This window comes from Sebastes fasciatus, chromosome 24, assembly GCF_043250625.1.
Source record: "Sebastes fasciatus isolate fSebFas1 chromosome 24, fSebFas1.pri, whole genome shotgun sequence".
NCBI classification, from domain to species: Eukaryota; Metazoa; Chordata; class Actinopteri; order Perciformes; family Sebastidae; genus Sebastes; species Sebastes fasciatus.
In genome coordinates this window covers 2,215,415-2,237,612 of record NC_133818.1, presented here as the reverse complement: position 1 = coordinate 2,237,612, position 22,198 = coordinate 2,215,415, and the positions used below count along the sequence as shown (strand labels likewise).

General features: G+C 39.9%; 1 protein-coding gene across 2 annotated transcripts; it reads left to right on the top strand.

Moving 5' to 3' along the window:
* The first annotated feature begins 317 nt into the window (after positions 1 to 317).
* On the top strand, positions 318 to 21,275 carry LOC141763203 (uncharacterized). Of its 2 annotated transcripts, none has more exons than XM_074627681.1 (18): positions 318 to 471; positions 2,578 to 3,012; positions 3,169 to 4,774; positions 5,041 to 5,304; positions 6,603 to 7,034; positions 9,511 to 9,954; positions 11,063 to 11,512; positions 12,738 to 13,193; positions 14,311 to 14,754; positions 15,980 to 16,435; positions 16,780 to 17,043; positions 17,131 to 17,385; positions 17,482 to 17,727; positions 17,861 to 18,118; positions 18,969 to 19,262; positions 19,356 to 19,625; positions 20,057 to 20,140; positions 20,256 to 21,275. In XM_074627681.1, exons 2-18 carry the CDS (start codon positions 2,625 to 2,627, stop codon positions 20,320 to 20,322), a joined length of 6,678 nt encoding a protein of 2,225 aa, XP_074483782.1. In that variant the 5' UTR covers positions 318 to 471; positions 2,578 to 2,624; the 3' UTR covers positions 20,323 to 21,275. The 2 variants fall into 2 exon arrangements, with proteins under 2 accessions (XP_074483782.1, XP_074483781.1); XM_074627680.1 differs by lacking the exon at positions 14,311 to 14,754 and adding an exon at positions 7,956 to 8,402.
* The last annotated feature ends 923 nt before the right edge of the window (positions 21,276 to 22,198 follow it).

Genomic DNA, 22,198 nt, shown 5'->3' with positions numbered 1-22,198 from the left:
TTGTTAAGTATATCTCTGATGAATACATAAAAAGTAATCTGAAAGTATACTCTCTTATTTTAAGTTTAAAGAAGTATACTAGTAGCACACTTGAATAAACCAACAGGAAGTGGTTGATTTCTTACATAAGAAACAGCATTTATTGAACTTTAAATTAATTTAGTAATTTAAAACACACAATATTAACTAAAGGATAACTTCTGTTTTAGATTGTAGTCCTGTTGTGAGTCTGGATTTCATCTCTCGGTTTGTGTTTTCTGGTCCAATAGTGGCATCTTTTGGATGTGAGAGCTCCTCTTCATACAGGATGTGTGCTTCTGCAGCTAAAGGGGAAGTAAGACAGACCAGGAAACGCTGAGACATTGTGCATGAGGCTGGACTGTTGGATTTATAAAAACATCGACCTCCCAACACAGAGAGAAACCCACTAAACTTCACTGAAGGATAAGAAGCTGTCACTGTGCCATACAGGTAAGAACAAGGAAGAAGAGAAGAACAAAGCAGTGCTTTAAGGTAGATTAAGAGGAAGAGACCATGCAGGCCTAACCCTTTGTTTCCACTTATCATTGTACAAAGACTTTAAAGGAAACATACCTGTGGATGATATGGTTATAAATAGGCCTCCAGTATCTTATTTCATTACTTTAGTAGCTCACCTATTTAAGATTTAGGACTTTTTCAGTTAACTAACATCCCAGCTCTTCCCAAAGTGCTTCTCACTATATGAAAGAAGTATTCATGTCTGTTCAGACAGCATGGCAGAGCGTTAATCCACGATCAAAACTGTAAAATCACCCATGTCGTTAGTTTTGTGAAGGATATGTAAAAAAAAAAAAAAATGGCATTAGGTGAATTTTGTTTGACGGCTTTTAATTTTGTTACTTCCTGTAAGTGTGGCTGGGTTTTATTTTGAAAGGAACAGTCGGATGTGACTAATACCCTTTTCACACCAATGACCAAGGTTGGACCAGGGTTAACCTACCCTGGTCCAACCCTCCTTTTGTCAATTCAAACCAGGCCAGTCAACCCGGGTTGAACCCTGGTCAGGACAATTCAGATACAACCTGGGTCAGACCCGGGAGCAATGCATACCAATGAGCTCAGGTGTTAGAAATGGATGGGGGGTTACACCTCTGGAGGATTACAGAGAGAGGAGATGATAGTGACATCATCAATTTGTGCAAAAACATCAAATGTCACAGAATGATGCATGTTTTTGGGATACAGTGTAAATATAGTCCACACAGCATTTTAGCTTTATAAAATGTTGAACTGTGTTGTATGTACGGAGATGAACGACAGATGGATATATACAACACGGATATATATATCATTTCTTTATGTCCAGCTCCGATGTTGGTTTAAATACGTTTTGAGGAACAAAACAATGAAATATTCCATTTTTAGGGGTAATTAAAGTAAATATGATCCTAGTTTGTACTAGTAACGGTTATGGGGAGCTTGTGACTAACTGTTACAGCATCTTAAACTATCTTAGCAACGTAGCTTGTTCGTTTTCAGGAGTAAGCAGTGAAGTTAGAGGTTCTTCCACCAAATAAATAAATACATACATAAGGACAAAATGAAACTTATTATAGTGCCTTCCATAAATATGGATGTATAAAAATCCAATGCTGTGTAAATGTATAGTATTAATGTCCTAATCACACCTAAAATGTTTAGTTGCATTGACAGAGACCCATGGAATAAATAATGTTGTATATTTGCAGCTTTATTAAAGAGAGCATTGTCCTGTACTGTCTTATTGTTGGTTGATGTTCAATACTAGTGTCCTTTTAAGAGAATAATAACTTTAAACAACGTTTTAGGTTGTTTTCTTCACCTGAAGAACATGCATAATAGGTGAAAGTACTTTTCCAGCCTCCAGTAGAGTCTCTGTAGAGTGACTTTATGATATCTTTTGTTTTCCTGTCATCAGGTAAATCACCACCAAAGGTACTGAACAGCTGATGGAGTCTATCATCAGTGGAGACTTGGAGGAATCTGTGTAAGTGTGATATACAGTCTGCATGTGTCTGTGTACGATGTGGTCTAGGAAGGTCATTATTGCTTGGTCGAGAAATGCTATTCAATAAATGACACATGCAGCATGATTTGACATTGATGCCAACTCTTCCTCCACTCCTGTTGTCTGCCCTGAATATATTTGATCTATTTTACATATCAGTCTGGCACACATTTCTTTAAGAGTGTTTCAGTTAAAGGCTCAGCATTGAGAACACGTCTGGGTTCAGTCAGGCCTTTTTCCTGTTCTGCAGACAGTATGAATGTAGTGTGGAGATAGATCTGGATATATGAGACATGACTGTTTGGATTCCCTACCGTCTCATTTTGGGTCTCACATTCTTCAGAAGGACACAGGTATCCATCTTGAAATTGATAAAGACCATTAGAATCAATGTTAAACTGTTAAATGTTGCATCAGCTGCATGATGTTTAGACAATTCTGCAAAAACATTCCTGTTACTCTGAAAGATGTACGTAATAGTTAATACATCACAGGCAGAATAATTGTTGTAATTTACATTTTATTTAACCTTTTATTTGATTCCTCAGATCATTGAAGTTGGGTCTGTGTGCAGAACATACAGAAGTACGGACACATGGCTTGTTCAACACAGTCTGCCTTAAATTACGTCAAGGAGGCCAGAAGTCACCTTGTGAATGGATTAAAAAATCACTCATTGATTCTGGAGAACTTGAATCATATAAGAGTTTTGGGTAATGAGGATGTCAGCAAAATAGAGGCAGAGAAAGATGACTACGATAAAAACAGAAAAATACTGGACTCTGTCATAAGAATGGGTGAAGATACCTGCTACAAGTTCCTCAGGATTATTTACATGACGAGGAAGAAGAGCTTAGGGAGGACATCTCTCCCTGAGAGAAAGACTGTAGCTTCTACTGAGACCAAGGAGTTTGACCTGCACAACTGGATCAGCTGCTTTCCTTTCAAGGAAGACACACAAATAGATACAAACTACTTACAAGGTATATTGATTGATATTGTGATCAGCACCTTTGATGTGCTGATTTTATATAATGCATTTATTGTGTCTGTGTGCAAATATTGATCTATTATTTAGTGAAAGGTCTCAGCACTTAATTCATGTTATATTTATTTACTCACTGTTATTTCTATTTTAGGAACAAGCCCGTGCTGCCGATATCAGGCAAAGTTGAAGTCAAAAGCAAAAAAAATATCAAATCAGTTTTGGATGGCAAACAAAAATCTGTTTGATGAAAACAACAAGCCTGATCTGTCGTACATGTCACTTGTATTAGACACAAAAAAAAGTTGTCCCTCTAAAGTAAAGAAAATGAAGAGCAAGAAAATCAAGAAGAGTCGTCCTAAAAAGCTAAGAACATACATCCCTGAGGCAAAAGCAGAAACGTCCCCCAGTGACCTGCTGAAAACAGATAAAAACATACTCTTGGTTGGTAAGCCTGGGATTGGAAAGACAGCACTCACTCACGAAATGTTGAAACTCTGGGCAGGAAGAGACAACAAGGACCTTGATTACATGTTTTACTTTGACATGAGAAAAACATCCCACATCATGAAGGCCCTGAGCTTGGAGGATCTTCTCTTCGGTGTGTTCAGTGAGCCAGATGAAGGCAAAGAAGAGGTCTTACAGGACATAAAGAACTCTGACAGTGTTACACTCATTTTTGATGGACTCACCGATCTGTCTGTCCACCCACCAGTGGTGCAGAGACTTGTAGAGAAGGACCTCCTACCTGATGCCAAGGTCATCGTGACTTGCAGACCTGATGACGAAGAAGAGTTTCTTCCTGCCGACTTTGAAAGAGTGGAAGTCAAAGGCTTTAGTGAGCAGACCATAAAAACATACTTATCTGCAATGCTAGGCGACAAACAGAAGAAGGTTTTGAGCAACGTGGAGCTGTTGACTCTTTGCCATGTCCCAATGTATGCACTGATGGTGGCTGCCTGCTCTTCATTTGAGACACCAGAAGACTCTCCACAGCCATGCAGTATAACTGAAATCTACATCAATATTGTTCGTCATTGCCTTCAAATAAACAGCAAAACAAAAATCAAAGATCTAAATTCCTTCATCAGCAGCAAGAGAAATGAAATACTGTCTTTGGCTGAAGTTGCTTTTCATGCAACTGAAGAAAAGACTGTGAACTTGACTGAAAGTCCCTGTGAAGACAGCTGTGTCCTCTCCTTCCTGAAACAGCTTGTTATCAGAGTCGCCCCTACTGAGACAAAAACCACACATGCATTTCTCCATTACACAATGCAGGAGTTTTTTGCAGCACTGTGGCTCTTGAAGAATCCAGATCAAATCAAGGATGTTCTTCAGCAATGCCTCACTGAGGAGAAGAAACACATGAAGCATCTGATCCCTTTCATGTGTAGATTGTTGACTGACAAGAGCCCCAGTTTGATGAAGTGTCTGATACCAGCTGAGGAGCTCAAGAATATATCCAGCTGGTTCTTTGGGGAAATGATTTCCACATTTCTCAACAGTGAGCTGTTCAGTGTACTGTTCTTATGCCAGTGCATGTATGAGTCCCAGTGTCCTGAAGCATGCATCTACCTTCTGGACAAGCTGGACTACCATCTTGATCTCAGTGGAGAGAGTCTCCATTCATACCCTTGCTGTGCTGTGGCCTATGTGGTCAGTCAGTCGAAGGAGAGGAAGATAAGCCTGGACCTTGAGGACGTCACGGTATCAGAACAAGGAATGAGACGACTATTTGGATGCCTTGAAAACGTCCAATGGTATGAGTGAAAACGTGTTTTAAGTGTCAAATTACAGCTAATGCTACAACACATCTAATTAAGTAGAATTTAATGTGTAACCACTAATTTCTATTAATAAATCCAAGATGTAATTAGGATGACAAATTAGAATAGAAATAGAATCAGAGAATAGAAGTAGGATGGTACTTTTTCTTTGCCTTTACACCTTTTATGATACTTTACTATTTTCTACTCTATTACTTCTATAATGAGGAAATGATCTCTGGTTATTCTTCACATTATAGGTGTGACCCTCTGCCACAGCAGCTGTCGAAGATCTTGCTCCTCAGTGAAGGGCAGATGGACCACATGAGCTTACGTGGCCTTGATGGAAATCAGTTGCACCTCCCAGTTGAGGGTAAAAAACAGCTGTTTGAAAGAGCAGTAAACATCATGCAGAAGATTACTACAAAGGTTAACGTCTGCCTCCACTGGGAAAGGGAAACTCCCGTCTGCCAGAATCTGTGTGAGTCTCTCTTGGAGGCTTTGCCACACATCAGCTCACTCAGGTATGTAGCTTTTGTTTTTGTGTGATGCTGATTCCACTTCCACAGACTTAAAGGCAAGGTGGGCCATCTCGAGACGCTAGCAAGAGTACACTGGATTTTTAAAAAGACCAGTGTTGCCAACTCTTCTCCAATGAAAGTAGCTCGCAGCACAAGCTCCAAAAGTCCCTAAATCTAGAGAGAAAGTCACCAAGTCAGCAATACTGACAGTCCGTCGCTTCAGGCCTCCATCCAGAGACACTCCCCAACTATTATCATTATGAACAGAAACATATCATAATGAACATGAATGGTGAACATGGCTGTTGTTAGTACTCACAGCTGGCATGCTAGCAGCTGTGGAAGACTCAGGTGATGTGCAATGAGTGCACGGGCAGAGTGCACGCAGGTAGATCGTTATCGGGATGTAATGAGAATAACGAAAAATGATTCTAAAATCTTTAAACTTTTATCCTTTTGTAAAACCCTCAATGTTGAAATGAAAATCCTTATCTGAAGTCTTAACTGCATGCTGATATGTGGATCAGCAGAGAAAAGTAAACTTTGATGTATTTCTTATATCACTTATTGCAGCATTACAAATGCTAATTAATATTTATGAGTTTTTCAAGACACCCCAAAGTCCAAATGTTGTTGCTTCTGGGTGAACTCAGGTTTGTTTTGGCTCCCCAATAATTTGAAACACTGGCTAATGCATTAAAGCTGGTTGACTTTTTAACACTCAGTGGTCAGCACCTCTAAAGACACAGTGGAATAGGTATAACAACCAGCATGTAAATAGGGTTAACCAGCAGTTTGTTTAGTCTGTTTTAAAGAAAGTCCTTCAATTGATGTCACAGCTTCTAACAGCCTCCATACACTGTGGGAATACTGCTGACACATATCATGTTAAAACTGCACAAAAAGAAGAAGTACCAACCTCAGAGTTAAATTCCATTTCATACCTTTCTGTAAACTTCTCCGATTTTAGATTTCAGCAGTTAAAATCTACTAAACCTGTTTAAAGTTGGGAGCTAGCAGAGTTCACATGGCTATGCAGTGATCAGGTTAGTCTGGAATCATAAACTACTAATAAAGTTAATTATTAAACTTCTGAACTTGCGTTGCCAACCAGATGATTTCCCCCTTTTTCTATAAGACACTCTTTTCATAAACTCTGCTAAAGATGTAGAAAAATAAATATTGCAGTTGCACTTCATATCTAACATGAGCACAGTGTTTACATTGTATGTGTTTAGATTTCATTTGATGAGGTTTTACAGTACATACACTGTCTGATACATCTGTTTGTTATCATGCAGCTTCAGGATGTCCTACAGAGGTCCAGGATCACAGGACCCGAAGCAATGCCACGAGACACTGGAGAGGAACAAAAAGCAGCTGCTACTGGATTTATGCCTGAAAGCAGCACTTGACGAGGGAGGAAGCTCTCACAATGTAGTGACTAGGCTCCTCTCTTTGTTTTCTGTTAACAATGACTTAAACTACATCCTTGATTTTTATCAACACGTCCAGAGTGGAGGGTTTTCAGGTGTCATTCCAAAACTGAGGCCACTTTTCCAGTCAGCTCCTGCAGTCTGGTCCATAAACCTCTCAGAGAGAAAGACCTCCATCCTCCTGGAAGTGCTGAAACTCCAACCAGAGAAGAAACCAGTGGTGCTGAGAGGCTTCTCATATGAAGAGAGTGAAGTGAGGAGTTTCCTACAGTGTCTGCCTTATATCTCACAGCTCAGGTAAGTCAGACAGATACAGTTTATTTAATAATATGTGGCTTCCTTCAGAAGAGGTTTGTTTAAAAAGTCAATCTTACAGTCGCCGGTGTTTCCAAAAGAGTTGATTGTCGTTCACAAATGAACAACACAGTGTAGATAAAGATGAATACAATTTCTCAGTTCAGTTATTATTTAGTATCACAGTCCTCTACCTGTATGAGAATAATTAAATGATGTGAATAACAATAAGAACAACAACGCAGCCCTGCTAAAACCTCCTCATACAGACATATAAACACATCATACAAAAGTGAAAAACAAACTGCAGTTAAAACTGGTAATGAACTTTTAATGTCTCAGCAGCCTAAAAATAAACTGTAGAAACATAAGAAGAAATGACCAACAGTGAATGCTGCATTGATCTGCCTTTTGAACTGAAGACTGGAGTGAACTTTACTGACTGTGATGAAAACTCTACCAACTGTATAGAGAGCAGCAGATTGTGAATTCAGACATCTGATTCATCATCACTGACAGATGTAATGTAGCATAACTGTAATTTACACGTCTGTGATCTCAGGAGCAAAGTGAAGCATTGCATGATGGGATTTTCTGTAACTGTTGTACATGATAGTGACTCTAGATTTTCTTCTTCCACTATGTATATTTATATATTGTGAATATATTTAACATTTTAAAGTCATACACAGTAAAATGACATAAAGGGAACATCACCACTAGGAAGCTAATATGCAGTGATTTCACACACAGGATTAGTGTTTGTGTTGTGAGTCAGTACAAGTCAGAAAATGATGTTCAGTCAAGATGTAATTAGATTTTATACAGGACAGGCATGTACAAGATGGAGTCCATCAGTAGTGTGTTGTTGTATTTATGCAGCTGAGATCAGATCATCACTAAATGTTTCCTTTATTATTTCAGTTTTGATCCTCGGTGGTCAGATGATCGTTCAAAACGAGTCAGGTTCTTTGTGAATCTGTTCTGTGCAGCAGCAGAGAGAGAACAGCAGACAGGAGAGAAGATACTGGAGCTGCTATCATCAGTGTGCAGATACAAAACATTCCCTCTTAAAGTCATTGATGATGATGACTACAAGGATTGTCAGTGTGATTTCCTGCTGGATCTGTACTCCCACCTGAAGGACTATGAGACTAAAACAGGCCTGAGTGTCCTTCCATCATTACAGTCAGTTCTCCAGTCAGCTCCTGCAGTCTGGTTCATAGACCTCTCAGAGAGAAAGACCTCCATCCTCCTGGAAGTGCTGAAACTCCAACCAGAGAAGAAACCAGTGAAGCTGAGAGGCTGGTCATATGAAGAGAGTGAAGTGAGGAGTTTCCTACAGTGTCTGCCTTATATCTCACAGCTCAGGTAAATGAATTGTTCTTCACATGACTTCAGTGTACATTTGTGGAGTTGAGTTCTTACATCTACAGTAACTCACTGTTGGTTTTAACAATATTTGGTGTCATGATTATTGTTGATTGATTAATAATTCTGGATTCAATAAGTAGAAAGGAGCAGTATTTTCATGCTCTTACTCCAGTGCACTGTGTGCCAAACCACTCACTCTTGTTTTTAGTCCTCTGACTTGTAATATGAAACATAACTGGAAGTTAAGCTAACTAGTCTTAATGAAGGTCACTGTCTGACCGACCCAGTGAAGCAGAGAAAAGAGTGTGGGAGTACACAGCTTCTTATTTGAAATATTGAACTGCATCTATTTGGAAACATGTCACAGTCTTCTGCCTGTGTGAGAATAAAGAGATGATGTGAATAACAATAAGAAGAACAACACAGCTCTGCTAAAACCTCCTCATACAGACATATAAACACATCATACAAAAGTGAAAAACAAACTGCAGTTAAAACTGGTAATGAACTTTTAATGTCTCAGCAGCCTAAAAATAAACTGTAGAAACATAAGAAGAAATGACCAACAGTGAATGCTGCATTGATCTGCCTTTTGAACTGAAGACTGGAGGGAACTTTACTGACTGTGATGAAAACTCTACCAACTGTATAGAGAGCAGCAGATTGTGAATTCAGACATCTGATTCATCATCACTGACAGATGTAATGTAGCATAACTGTAATTTACACGTCTGTGATCTCAGGAGCAAAGTGAAGCATTGCATGATGGGATTTTCTGTAACTGTTGTACATGATAGTGACTCTAGATTTTCTTCTTCCACTATGTATATTTATATATTGTGAATATATTTAACATTTTAAAGTCATACACAGTAAAATGACATAAAGGGAACATCACCACTAGGAAGCTAATATGCAGTGATTTCACACACAGGATTAGTGTTTGTGTTGTGAGTCAGTACAAGTCAGAAAATGATGTTCAGTCAAGATGTAATTAGATTTTATACAGGACAGGCATGTACAAGATGGAGTCCATCAGTAGTGTGTTGTTGTATTTATGCAGCTGAGATCAGATCATCACTAAATGTTTCCTTTATTATTTCAGTTTTGATCCTCGGTGGTCACATCGTTCAGAACCAGTCAGGTTCTTTGTGAATCTGTTCTGTGCAGCAGCAGAGAGAGAACAGCAGACAGGAGAGAAGATACTGGAGCTGCTATCATCAGTGTGCAGATACAAAACATTCCCTCTTAAAGTCATTGATGATGACTACTACAAGGATTGTCAGTGTGATTTCCTGCTGGATCTGTACTCCCACCTGAAGGACTATGAGACTAAAACAGGCCTGAGTGTCCTTCCATCATTACAGTCAGTTCTCCAGTCAGCTCCTGCAGTCTGGTCCATAGACCTCTCAGAGAGAAAGACCTCCATCCTCCTGGAAGTGCTGAAACTCCAACCAGAGAAGAAACCAGTGAAGCTGAGAGGCTGCTCAGATGAAGAGAGTGAAGTGAGGAGTTTCCTACAGTGTCTGCCTTATATCTCACAGCTCAGGTAAATGAATTGTTCTTCACATGACTTCAGTGTACATTTGTGGAGTTGAGTTCTTACATCTACAGTAACTCACTGTTGGTTTTAACAATATTTGGTGTCATGATTATTGTTGATTGATTAATAATTCTGGATTCAATAAGTAGAAAGGAGCAGTATTTTCATGCTCTTACTCCAGTGCACTGTGTGCCAAACCACTCACTCTTGTTTTTAGTCCTCTGACTTGTAATATGAAACATAACTGGAAGTTAAGCTAACTAGTCTTAATGAAGGTCACTGTCTGACCGACCCAGTGAAGCAGAGAAAAGAGTGTGGGAGTACACAGCTTCTTATTTGAAATATTGAACTGCATCTATTTGGAAACATGTCACAGTCTTCTGCCTGTGTGAGAATAAAGAGATGATGTGAATAACAATAAGAAGAACAACACAGCTCTGCTAAAACCTCCTCATACAGACATATAAACACATCATACAAAAGTGAAAAACAAACTGCAGTTAAAACTGGTAATGAACTTTTAATGTCTCAGCAGCCTAAAAATAAACTGTAGAAACATAAGAAGAAATGACCAACAGTGAATGCTGCATTGATCTGCCTTTTGAACTGAAGACTGGAGGGAACTTTACTGACTGTGATGAAAACTCTACCAACTGTATAGAGAGCAGCAGATTGTGAATTCAGACATCTGATTCATCATCACTGACAGATGTAATGTAGCATAACTGTAATTTACACGTCTGTGATCTCAGGAGCAAAGTGAAGCATTGCATGATGGGATTTTCTGTAACTGTTGTACATGATAGTGACTCTAGATTTTCTTCTTCCACTATGTATATTTATATATTGTGAATATATTTAACATTTTAAACTCATACACAGTAAAATGACATAAAGGGAACATCACCACTAGGAAGCTAATATGCAGTGATTTCACACACAGGATTAGTGTTTGTGTTGTGAGTCAGTACAAGTCAGAAAATGATGTTCAGTCAAGATGTAATTAGATTTTATACAGGACAGGCATGTACAAGATGGAGTCCATCAGTAGTGTGTTGTTGTATTTATGCAGCTGAGATCAGATCATCACTAAATGTTTCCTTTATTATTTCAGTTTTCATCCACCGTGGTCAGATGATCATTCAGAACGAGTCAGGTTCTTTGTGAATCTGTTCTGTGCAGCAGCAGAGAGAGAACAGCAGACAGGAGAGAAGATACTGGAGCTGCTATCATCAGTGTGCAGATATCACACATTCCCTTTAAATAAGAGATACAGGGATTATGATGATCACAAATATCAGTGTGATTTCCTGCTGGATCTGTACTCCCACCTGAAGGACTATGAGACTACAACAGGCCTGAGTGTCCTTCCATCATTACAGTCAGTTCTCCAGTCAGCTCCTGCAGTCTGGTCCATAAACCTCTCAGAGAGAAAGACCTCCATCCTCCTGGAAGTGCTGAAACTCCAACCAGAGAAGAAACCAGTGGTGCTGAGAGGCTGCTCAGATGAAGAGAGTGAAGTGAGGAGTTTCCTACAGTTTCTGCCTTATATCTCACAGCTCAGGTAAATGAATTGTTCTTCACATGACTTCAGTGTACATTTGTGGAGTTGAGTTCTTACATCTACAGTAACTCACTGTTGCTTTTAACAATATTTGGTGTCATGATTATTGTTGATTTCTTTTATTGATTAATAATTCTGGATTCAATAAGTAGAAAGGAGCAGTATTTTCATGCTCTTACTCCAGTGCACTGTGTGCCAAACCACTCACTCTTGTTTTTAGTCCTCTGACTTGTAATATGAAACATAACTGGAAGTTAAGCTAACTAGTCTTAATGAAGGTCACTGTCTGACCGACCCAGTGAAGCAGAGAAAAGAGTGTGGGAGTACACAGCTTCTTATTTGAAATATTGAACTGCAACTATTTGGAAACATGTCACAGTCTTCTGCCTGTGTGAGAATAAAGAAATGATGTGAATAACAATAAGAAGAACAACACAGCTCTGCTAAAACCTCCTCATACAGACATATAAACACATCATACTAAAATGAAACAACCTGCAGTTAAAACTGGTATTGTCTTTTATGTACTTATATACATATATATATATATATATATATATATATATATATATCTCAGCAGCTTAAAATATACAGTTGAAATATAAAAACAAATATTGTTGCACTGATAAAATAAGTAGCATCTCCTTCAATTTAATTTCACAGCAACTAATAAAAGAAATGACCAACAGTGAATGCTGCATTGATCTGCCTTTTGAACTGAAGACTGGAGGGAACTTTACTGACTGTGATGAAAACTCTACCAACTGTATAGAGAGCAGCAGATTGTGAATTCAGACATCTGATTCATCATCACTGACAGATGTAATGTAGCATAACTGTAATTTACACGTCTGTGATCTCAGGAGCAAAGTGAAGCATTGCATGATGGGATTTTCTGTAACTGTTGTACATGATAGTGACTCTAGATTTTCTTCTTCCACTATGTATATTTATATATTGTGAATATATTTAACATTTTAAACTCATACACAGTAAAATGACATAAAGGGAACATCACCACTAGGAAGCTAATATGCAGTGATTTCACACACAGGATTAGTGTTTGTGTTGTGAGTCAGTACAAGTCAGAAAATGATGTTCAGTCAAGATGTAATTAGATTTTATACAGGACAGGCATGTACAAGATGGAGTCCATCAGTAGTGTGTTGTTGTATTTATGCAGCTGAGATCAGATCATCACTAAATGTTTCCTTTATTATTTCAGTTTTGATCCTCCGTGGTCAGATGATCGTTCAAAACGAGTCAGGTTCTTTGTGAATCTGTTCTGTGCAGCAGCAGAGAGAGAACAGCAGACAGGAGAGAAGATACTGGAGCTGCTATCATCAGTGTGCAGATACAAAACATTCCCTTTAAATGAGATATACTGGGATTATGATGAATACAACGAGGAATATCAGTGTAATTTCCTGCTGGATCTGTACTCCCACCTGAAGGACTGTGAGACTAAAACAGGCCTGAGTGTCCTTCCATCATTACAGTCAGTTCTCCAGTCAGCTCCTGCAGTCTGGTCCATAGACCTCTCAGAGAGAAAGACCTCCATCCTCCTGGAAGTGCTGAAACTCCAACCAGAGAAGAAACCAGTGGAGCTGAGAGGCTGCTCAGATGAAGAGAGTGAAGTGAGGAGTTTCCTACAGTGTCTGCCTTATATCTCACAGCTCAGGTAAATGAATTGTTCTTCACATGACTTCAGTGTACATTTGTGGAGTTGAGTTCTTACATCTACAGTAACTCACTGTTGGTTTTAACAATATTTGGTGTCATGATTATTGTTGATTTCTTTTATTGATTAATAATTCTGGATTCAATAAGTAGAAAGGAGCAGTATTTTCATGCTCTTACTCCAGTGCACTGTGTGCCAAACCACTCACTCTTGTTTTTAGTCCTCTGACTTGTAATATGAAACATAACTGGAAGTTAAGCTAACTAGTCTTAATGAAGGTCACTGTCTGACCGACCCAGTGAAGCAGAGAAAAGAGTGTGGGAGTACACAGCTTCTTATTTGAAATATTGAACTGCAACTATTTGGAAACATGTCACAGTCTTCTGCCTGTGTGAGAATAAAGAGATGATGTGAATAACAATAAGAAGAACAACACAGCTCTGCTAAAACCTCCTCATACAGACATATAAACACATCATACAAAAGTGAAAAACAAACTGCAGTTAAAACTGGTAATGAACTTTTAATGTCTCAGCAGCCTAAAAATAAACTGTAGAAACATAAGAAGAAATGACCAACAGTGAATGCTGCATTGATCTGCCTTTTGAACTGAAGACTGGAGGGAACTTTACTGACTGTGATGAAAACTCTACCAACTGTATAGAGAGCAGCAGATTGTGAATTCAGACATCTGATTCATCATCACTGACAGATGTAATGTAGCATAACTGTAATTTACACGTCTGTGATCTCAGGAGCAAAGTGAAGCATTGCATGATGGGATTTTCTGTAACTGTTGTACATGATAGTGACTCTAGATTTTCTTCTTCCACTATGTATATTTATATATTGTGAATATATTTAACATTATAAACTCATACACAGTAAAATGACATAAAGGGAACATCACCACTAGGAAGCTAATATGCAGTGATTTCACACACAGGATTAGTGTTTGTGTTGTGAGTCAGTACAAGTCAGAAAATGATGTTCAGTCAAGATGTAATTAGATTTTATACAGGACAGGCATGTACAAGATGAAGTCCATCAGTAGTGTGTTGTTGTATTTATGCAGCTGAGATCAGATCATCACTAAATGTTTCCTTTATTATTTCAGTTTTGATCCTCCGTGGTCACATCGTTCAGAACCAGTCAGGTTCTTTGTGAATCTGTTCTGTGCAGCAGCAGAGAGAGAACAGCAGACAGGAGAGAAGATACTGGAGCTGCTATCATCAGTGTGCAGATACAAAACATTCCCTCTTAAAGTCATTGATGATGACTACTACAAGGATTATCATTGTGATTTCCTGCTGGATCTGTCCTCCCACCTGAAGGACTATGAGACTAAAACAGGCCTGAGTGTCCTTCCATCATTACAGTCAGTTCTCCAGTCAGATCCTGCAGTCTGGTCCATAGACCTCTCAAAGAGAAAGACCTCCATCCTCCTGGAAGTGCTGAAACTCCAACCAGAGAAGAAACCAGTGGTGCTGAGAGGCTGCTCAGATGAAGAGAGTGAAGTGAGGAGTTTCCTACAGTGTCTGCCTTATATCTCACAGCTCAGGTAAATGAATTGTTCTTCACATGACTTCAGTGTACATTTGTGGAGTTGAGTTCTTACATCTACAGTAACTCACTGTTGCTTTTAACAATATTTGGTGTCATGATTATTGTTGATTTCTTTTATTGATTAATAATTCTGGATTCAATAAGTAGAAAGGAGCAGTATTTTCATGCTCTTACTCCAGTGCACTGTGTGCCAAACCACTCACTCTTGTTTTTAGTCCTCTGACTTGTAATATGAAACATAACTGGAAGTTAAGCTAACTAGTCTTAATGAAGGTCACTGTCTGACCGACCCAGTGAAGCAGAGAAAAGAGTGTGGGAGTACACAGCTTCTTATTTGAAATATTGAACTGCAACTATTTGGAAACATGTCACAGTCTTCTGCCTGTGTGAGAATAAAGAGATGATGTGAATAACAATAAGAAGAACAACACAGCTCTGCTTAAACCTCCTCAGACAGACATAACAGCACATCATACTAAAATGAAACAACCTGCAGTTAAAACTGGTATTGTCTTTTATGTACTTATATACATATATATATATATATATATATATATATATATATATCTCAGCAGCTTAAAATATACAGTTGAAATATAAAAACAAATATTGTTCCTCTGATAAAATAAGTAGCATCTCCTTCAATTTAATTTCACAGCAACTAATAAAAGAAATGACCAACAGTGAATGCTGCATTGATCTGCCTTTTGAACTGAAGACTGGAGGGAACTTTACTGACTGTGATGAAAACTCTACCAACTGTATAGAGAGCAGCAGATTGTGAATTCAGACATCTGATTCATCATCACTGACAGATGTAATGTAGCATAACTGTAATTTACACGTCTGTGATCTCAGGAGCAAAGTGAAGCATTGCATGATGGGATTTTCTGTAACTGTTGTACATGATAGTGACTCTAGATTTTCTTCTTCCACTATGTATATTTATATATTGTGAATATATTTAACATTTTAAACTCATACACAGTAAAATGACATAAAGGGAACATCACCACTAGGAAGCTAATATGCAGTGATTTCACACACAGGATTAGTGTTTGTGTTGTGAGTCAGTACAAGTCAGAAAATGATGTTCAGTCAAGATGTAATTAGATTTTATACAGGACAGGCATGTACAAGATGGAGTCCATCAGTAGTGTGTTGTTGTATTTATGCAGCTGAGATCAGATCATCACTAAATGTTTCCTTTATTATTTCAGTTTTGATCCTCCGTGGTCACATCGTTCAAAACGAGTCAGGTTCTTTGTGAATCTGTTCTGTGCAGCAGCAGAGAGAGAACAGCAGACAGGAGAGAAGATACTAGAGCTGCTATCATCAGTGTGCAGATACAAAACATTCCCTCTTAAAGTCACTGATGATGACTACTACAAGGATTGTCAGTGTAATTTCCTGCTGGATCTGTACTCCCACCTGAAGGACTATGAGACTACAACAGGCCTGAGTGTCCTTCCATCATTACAGTCAGTTCTCCAGTCAGTTCTCCAGTCAGCTCCTGCAGTCTGGTCCATAGACCTCTCAGAGAGAAAGACCTCCATCCTCCTGGAAGTGCTGAAACTCCAACCAGAGAAGAAACCAGTGAAGCTGACAGGCTGCTCAGATGAAGAGAGTGAAGTGAGGAGTTTCCTACAGTGTCTGCCTTATATCTCACAGCTCAGGTAAATCAGACAGATACAGTTTATTTAATTATACTGTATATGTACTTCAAAAGAAGCTCGTCATAAATCCAGCTCATAATCACCAGTGTTTTGTCAAAATTTAACTCATTTCAGTTACATAAACATAATGTAGATAAAGATGAATGCCATTGTTCAGTTCAGTAATTATTTATTAATACGCAGTATTTTAATATAGTGTGTATCACAACTAAAACTTCATCCTACTGTTTGTGTGTTCTCTAAATTCCACCCTTGATGAAAGACGTTGTACATAACATGGTTTGTAATGCAGTGTGTCTTTACCTTTGCTGTTTTCACACTCGATCCACCTTGTCGTGTTCCAGCTGTGATCCAGAGTTCTTCCAGAGAGTGTGTTCATGCATCTCTGTGAGATCCAGAGAGGAGGCCGAGCAGCTGTCCTCTCTGCTGCGGCTGCTGGGGTTCACCCTGCTGTTAACAGGAGAGTTACCCAGGACAAGCTGCCGCTCTGTGGGGACAGTTCTCAGATGTTGTGGCTCTGATGTGGATCTCATCCTCACACCCAGAAAGATGTCTGTCAGAGGAGTCTTCCTCCTCTTTAGACGAACAACACAACTACACAGTCTGAGGTACGCACTTAATAGAATTACTGGCTTTTGTTCTTGTGACACCATCTTCTCCAGTTAGTTATGTCACGGCTGCTCTTTTATTTTCAGGCTTTCTAACGGCATGGCCTTGCTACTGTGTCGATGGGTAAGAAGAGAGAGAGAGAACTGTCGGGTGACTATTGAAGAGCTTTCTCTCTCTCCTCAGACGGCCCCACCATCACTAAGAGTACTGTTGAAGCTTGTCAGTAGTTTGGCGTCCCTGCTGAGATACTGGACAGTCAGTCGGTTAGACCTGACTGAGTTCTGTGTTCCTGCTCAGGGTCTCATTCCACTGCTGCTGCATGATGGCCCTCTAACAATCAAGTACAAGTGTTTCCTGAGCCTCATAAACACACTAATGAATCTAAATGTGGTAATAATTGACTGTTCTAACATATATTCATACATTTCTATCTGCAGACTGAGTAAGAAGACTTTCCATCAGCTACTCTCCCTCCTTTATGAAGTCCAGGACAAGGACTTGACCTGGTCCTTCTTGAGTAAGGTAGGTGGAGACCTGACCTCCTGCTGTCTGAACTGGGAGCTTCTTCACTATCTGCTGCAGTCATCAGCTCAGACCTTCACCGTGAACGTGAGGAAGAACAGCTTCTTACAGGAGAGCATCGCACGTCTGCTTCCCTTTCTGGACAGGATTGTGTTTAAAAGGTGATCAATTTGTTGTTTTACATTTTACCAGATACAGACATGCAGTTTATCTTTTTTAATCACTTCCACATGTGTTGTTGAGGCTTGTTTTCACTAAACAAAGTGTCCTGGTGAATACACTTAATGCTTTCAGACCCTGTCCCAGCTTTGTGTTGACCGCCATCAGAGAGATCTATAGAGCTGGAGCTGGTCCCATTATACCCAGTTTACTGAGGTCATTGGATCATGTGATCAGCCTGACCTGCAGAGAGATGGACTCGGTGGACTGTGCCGCTCTGCTCTTCACCCTCAAACACAGTGACAGAGTTAAACTGGACCTCCTGTGGACCTCCATCCCAGCAGGGGAAATAGACTCTATCCTCTTTATGCTGGACAAAGTTTCTCAACTCAGGTCAGACAGTAGTGATGGTGTCTCAATGCTGTACCTGTATCAGTACGCCCCACCACACAGGATATACTTCACCTATCCCTGGAAAACATGTATTAATGTATACATGACATCACAGGATCATTCAGGTTCATTACACATCGGTTCTTCGTAGTTTTGTCCATCATTCTATCAGTAATAATCACATCATACTCACCAAGATCTGTGAGCACGGTGCTGAAAACAAGTCTGATCAGGAATCACATGAGCGATCACACAGGTTGGAAACAAACCAACAGCTTTTCCAGATCCTCTAAACCACTTTATGTGGAGGTCACACTGAAAGTGATGAAAGAAGATGTCAGTAATGATCCCTCAGAGGAAACTCCAGTCAGTACAGTGGGACCAAGCTGAAGCAGGAAGCTGGTCTTTAAACTGTGATGCTGACTGTTTGTGTCATAAATCTACTGTTTAGTGTCTCTTTAACACAAGTAGGAGGTTTGTTTCCAACCTGTCTGACCGCTTCTGTTTCTCGACCAATCAGAATGCTTATCAGTGATAAGTGACCTTTGACCTGCAGCCTCTACTATAGTCAGACGTCATATTCACATTTTAACAACCTTCTTTTTTTTTAATTTGAGCACAAAATTAAGTTATTGGGCAAACAGTGTGGGTAATCAAGTTAGTCAGGAAATGACTCAAATAAATATGAAATATAGAAATGCCAAGATAAACTGGAGGGGGCTTTAATTAATATTATTGTATTTAATAGTTTTTGTTTGGAGTAAATGTGAATCTGCAGATCATATTGGTGACTGATCAATGAAACCACATGGTTATATTAGTTTAATCTATAGATGAATTCTCCTCCCAGTGTTGACAGGAATCTGCTGCTGAGGTTGGTCCACTGCTGTGCTGCCTCTGAGGCCCAGCAGGGGGCAGCAGTCAGCCTGCTCAGGACTGTGCAGCACAGGCTGGATCTGTCCTGCTCCTCCTGTGTGGATCTGGATCAGAGGGACACTCTCCGTCTGACTGGTGACGACTGCAGGGCCGTCTCCATCATCCTGAGACGCAGCAGCCGGGACACGCATCTCATCCTGCAGGACTGTGAGGTGGAGGACGGCGGACTGGACCTGCTGTTTCCTGTCCTCGACAGAGTCCGCCTCAGGTGGGAAAGACCACAACATGACTGAAACCTGAGAAGAAGCTTGTTTTCATTCATGTTTCTGCAGCGTAACGGTCTTCTCTCTGCTCTGTTTAGAGCCAGTAAAGCTGTCCTCCTCCAGCTGCTGTCCCTGGTTCCTGTGAACAGTGAGAGGGACACAGTGAGACGGGCAGTGTCCCTCTGCAGAGCCCTGGATGGAGAGCTGGACCTCAGTCACACCACACTGGATCAGAGGGTCTGTGGAGCTTTGGCCTGGATGCTGGACTCCTCTGAAGAGCTGACAGAGCTGGACCTCAGTCACTGTCAGCTCACTGACCAGCTGCTGCTCACACTCAGCTCACATCTGCACAAAGTACAAGTCCTGGAGTGAGTGGCAAACTGTAAATGTCTTCATGTGCCTAGAACCCATCTAATGCAGTGTTGTCTATATATAGATATACCACAGCAACAGGTGGAGTCTGTGTGAGGTTCAAAAAGAGCCAGTAATGTCAGCTCCTCACAGTTTAATGAGCTGAGAGGTTGGGCTGCACAATTAATCATCAAATATTCATCATGATTTTGGCTTCCCACGATTACATGAATTCATTTATTATCATGATTTATTTATTTATTAAGTTTTTTTAAAGCCAGAATTGATTTATTCTCTTCATTTAAGTCTGTGTGGAAGTAGAAGGAAGTTAAAGCTTTTATTGTTGTAGTCTGAGTCACCTCTACGGCCTCCAGCAGCAGCCGGCTGATCTGATATCATGTACTGTAATAAATGTTCCTCTGTGTGTCTGTTTGTGTTCATGTTCCAGTCTGAGTCACAATAACATCACTGATGCTTCAACCGGCGCGTTGCTCCAGCTGGTCTCCACCAACCCCTCCATTGACACCGTGCGGTGAGCATCCATTCATTAGTGCACCAGCTGTGCTCATCGGCTGACATCACTTCAATGATTCACATGTTATTCTGGCTGAGTGACGTCTGCTCTCTCTGCTTCGCTGTTTTTCTAGACTCTTCAGGAACAACATTGTGGACACAACGTCCTTTAAGAAGGACAAGAAGTTTGAAATATGGTGAAGCGGTCATCAGTGTGGTGTTTTCTGTCTGATGACCATTAGATGAAAATGTTAGTGTAGTGCAACTACTAATACTGTGTTTGAGGTGGTCTGTTCACATGGAGGTCAAGAGCAGCCAGGGCCTCGTTTCAGGTCTCAGCTTTAACAAAGCCTGAACTCTGAGTGGACTCATCCTGAGGAGGGAAACTCAGAACAGCTGATCAGAGTCTGATCAATCTACTCTGAGTAGGTTGAACCTGAACATAAAAAGCCATCATCAATAGAGCTCTGATACCACGATTCATCTGTAATCCAGTCAACGTAGAGATATTAGTACATGTATATGCTGACTGTGCACATTTAGCTTTAAAAAAGTCAGAGCAGGGAGAAGTGTCAATAACACATTAAAGTTTAATTCAGTGTTGTCCATTGTTGTCCATCCTCCGCTAATTAATTAATCCTCCGCTTCGATGCGCGCTGAATGAAGGAGGAAATAAAGCAGCGTGTCTGGCTCTGTAACAGGGAGCAGGTCGAGTTACCGTGGCGACTGACTCTGTTACCATGGTAACTGACCCACAGTTTAAGTTATCTCTCTTTCTGGAAGAGAAAATCCAGAGTTTACATCATCTCAGGTTTAACTAACTCAAAGTTTTTACTAATCCTCTTTCTCTTTCTGAAACAGAGCTCAGCAGTGTTTGATGATAATCATCTGGAGATCATGACTCCTCTCTTGTTCTGGAGGTGCTGTAGATTATTATTTCATGCTGCTCATATTTAGCATTGACACCCTGAGATAATGTTCTGTTGGGATAATTCATATTTTAGTATTTTGTGGTAACTATGAATGTTTAGTTCATAAAACATGTTTGATACGTTGAGATGACAGTGAATTATCTCAAGGGAATGATCTTGAAATGTAAATATGAGTGTCTGTTCCTTCTCTTTTCCTCATTAAAATCCCTCGTTTACTGTAAACTGCAGTAATCAGTGTTTTCTTGACTTGTGATTGCATAGAATACAAGATGAGTTCACCAGCTGAGTGACCCAATTTTGTATTTTCTGGAAATTCAATAACTGTTCTAAAATACTGTGAAATGTACAGCTGTAAATATGCTCAATAAATACTTGATATTTATTGATATCTGATATTTATCAGTCCAACGCCTGTAGCCTGGCAAGAATACTGGGACTTAAGTGACCCAGGGAGACATCTGTACAGTATTCAGATACATGTAGGAGCCCAAAGGGAAGAGATGGTCATTACCCGTCTGAAAATAGGACATACAGGATTAAACCAAACACTCCAGAGAATAGGCAAGCAACCAACTGGACTATGCACGCACTGTAATAAACCAGAAACTGTCAAGCATGTTGTTATAGAGTGCAACAAATATGACAAAGAAAGAAGGGAATTGATATCAGGAGTAGATGATGGAAATATTACAATCTGCTAGGAAAGACGTCTAAGAAAGAACACAATCTTCTAATTAATTACTGAAGGGCAACAGGAATAATGGAGAGTTGTGGACAGGTGACTTGTGAACAGGTGAGTTGTGGACAGGTGACTTGTGAACAGGTGAGTTGTGGACAGGTGACTTGTGAACAGGTGAGTTGTGAACAGGTGCATTGTCGAAAGGACGGTGGTTTGACAGAGTTCAGAGGAAAGTGGGAGAAATGAGGTGTTTAATAGGAAGGAACAGGAGAGATGAGACAATCATATCAAGACTTAGATTAGACACACTGGACTAAACAGCACACTATTTAAAACAGGTAAACATGACTCAGGTAGATGTGATTACTGTGGACAAGAGGAAACGGTGGAGCATGTTGTGTTGCATTGTGGGAGATATGAGGAAGAAAGGCCTCAAAGAGATTAAAGTACACTTTGATTTAATGGA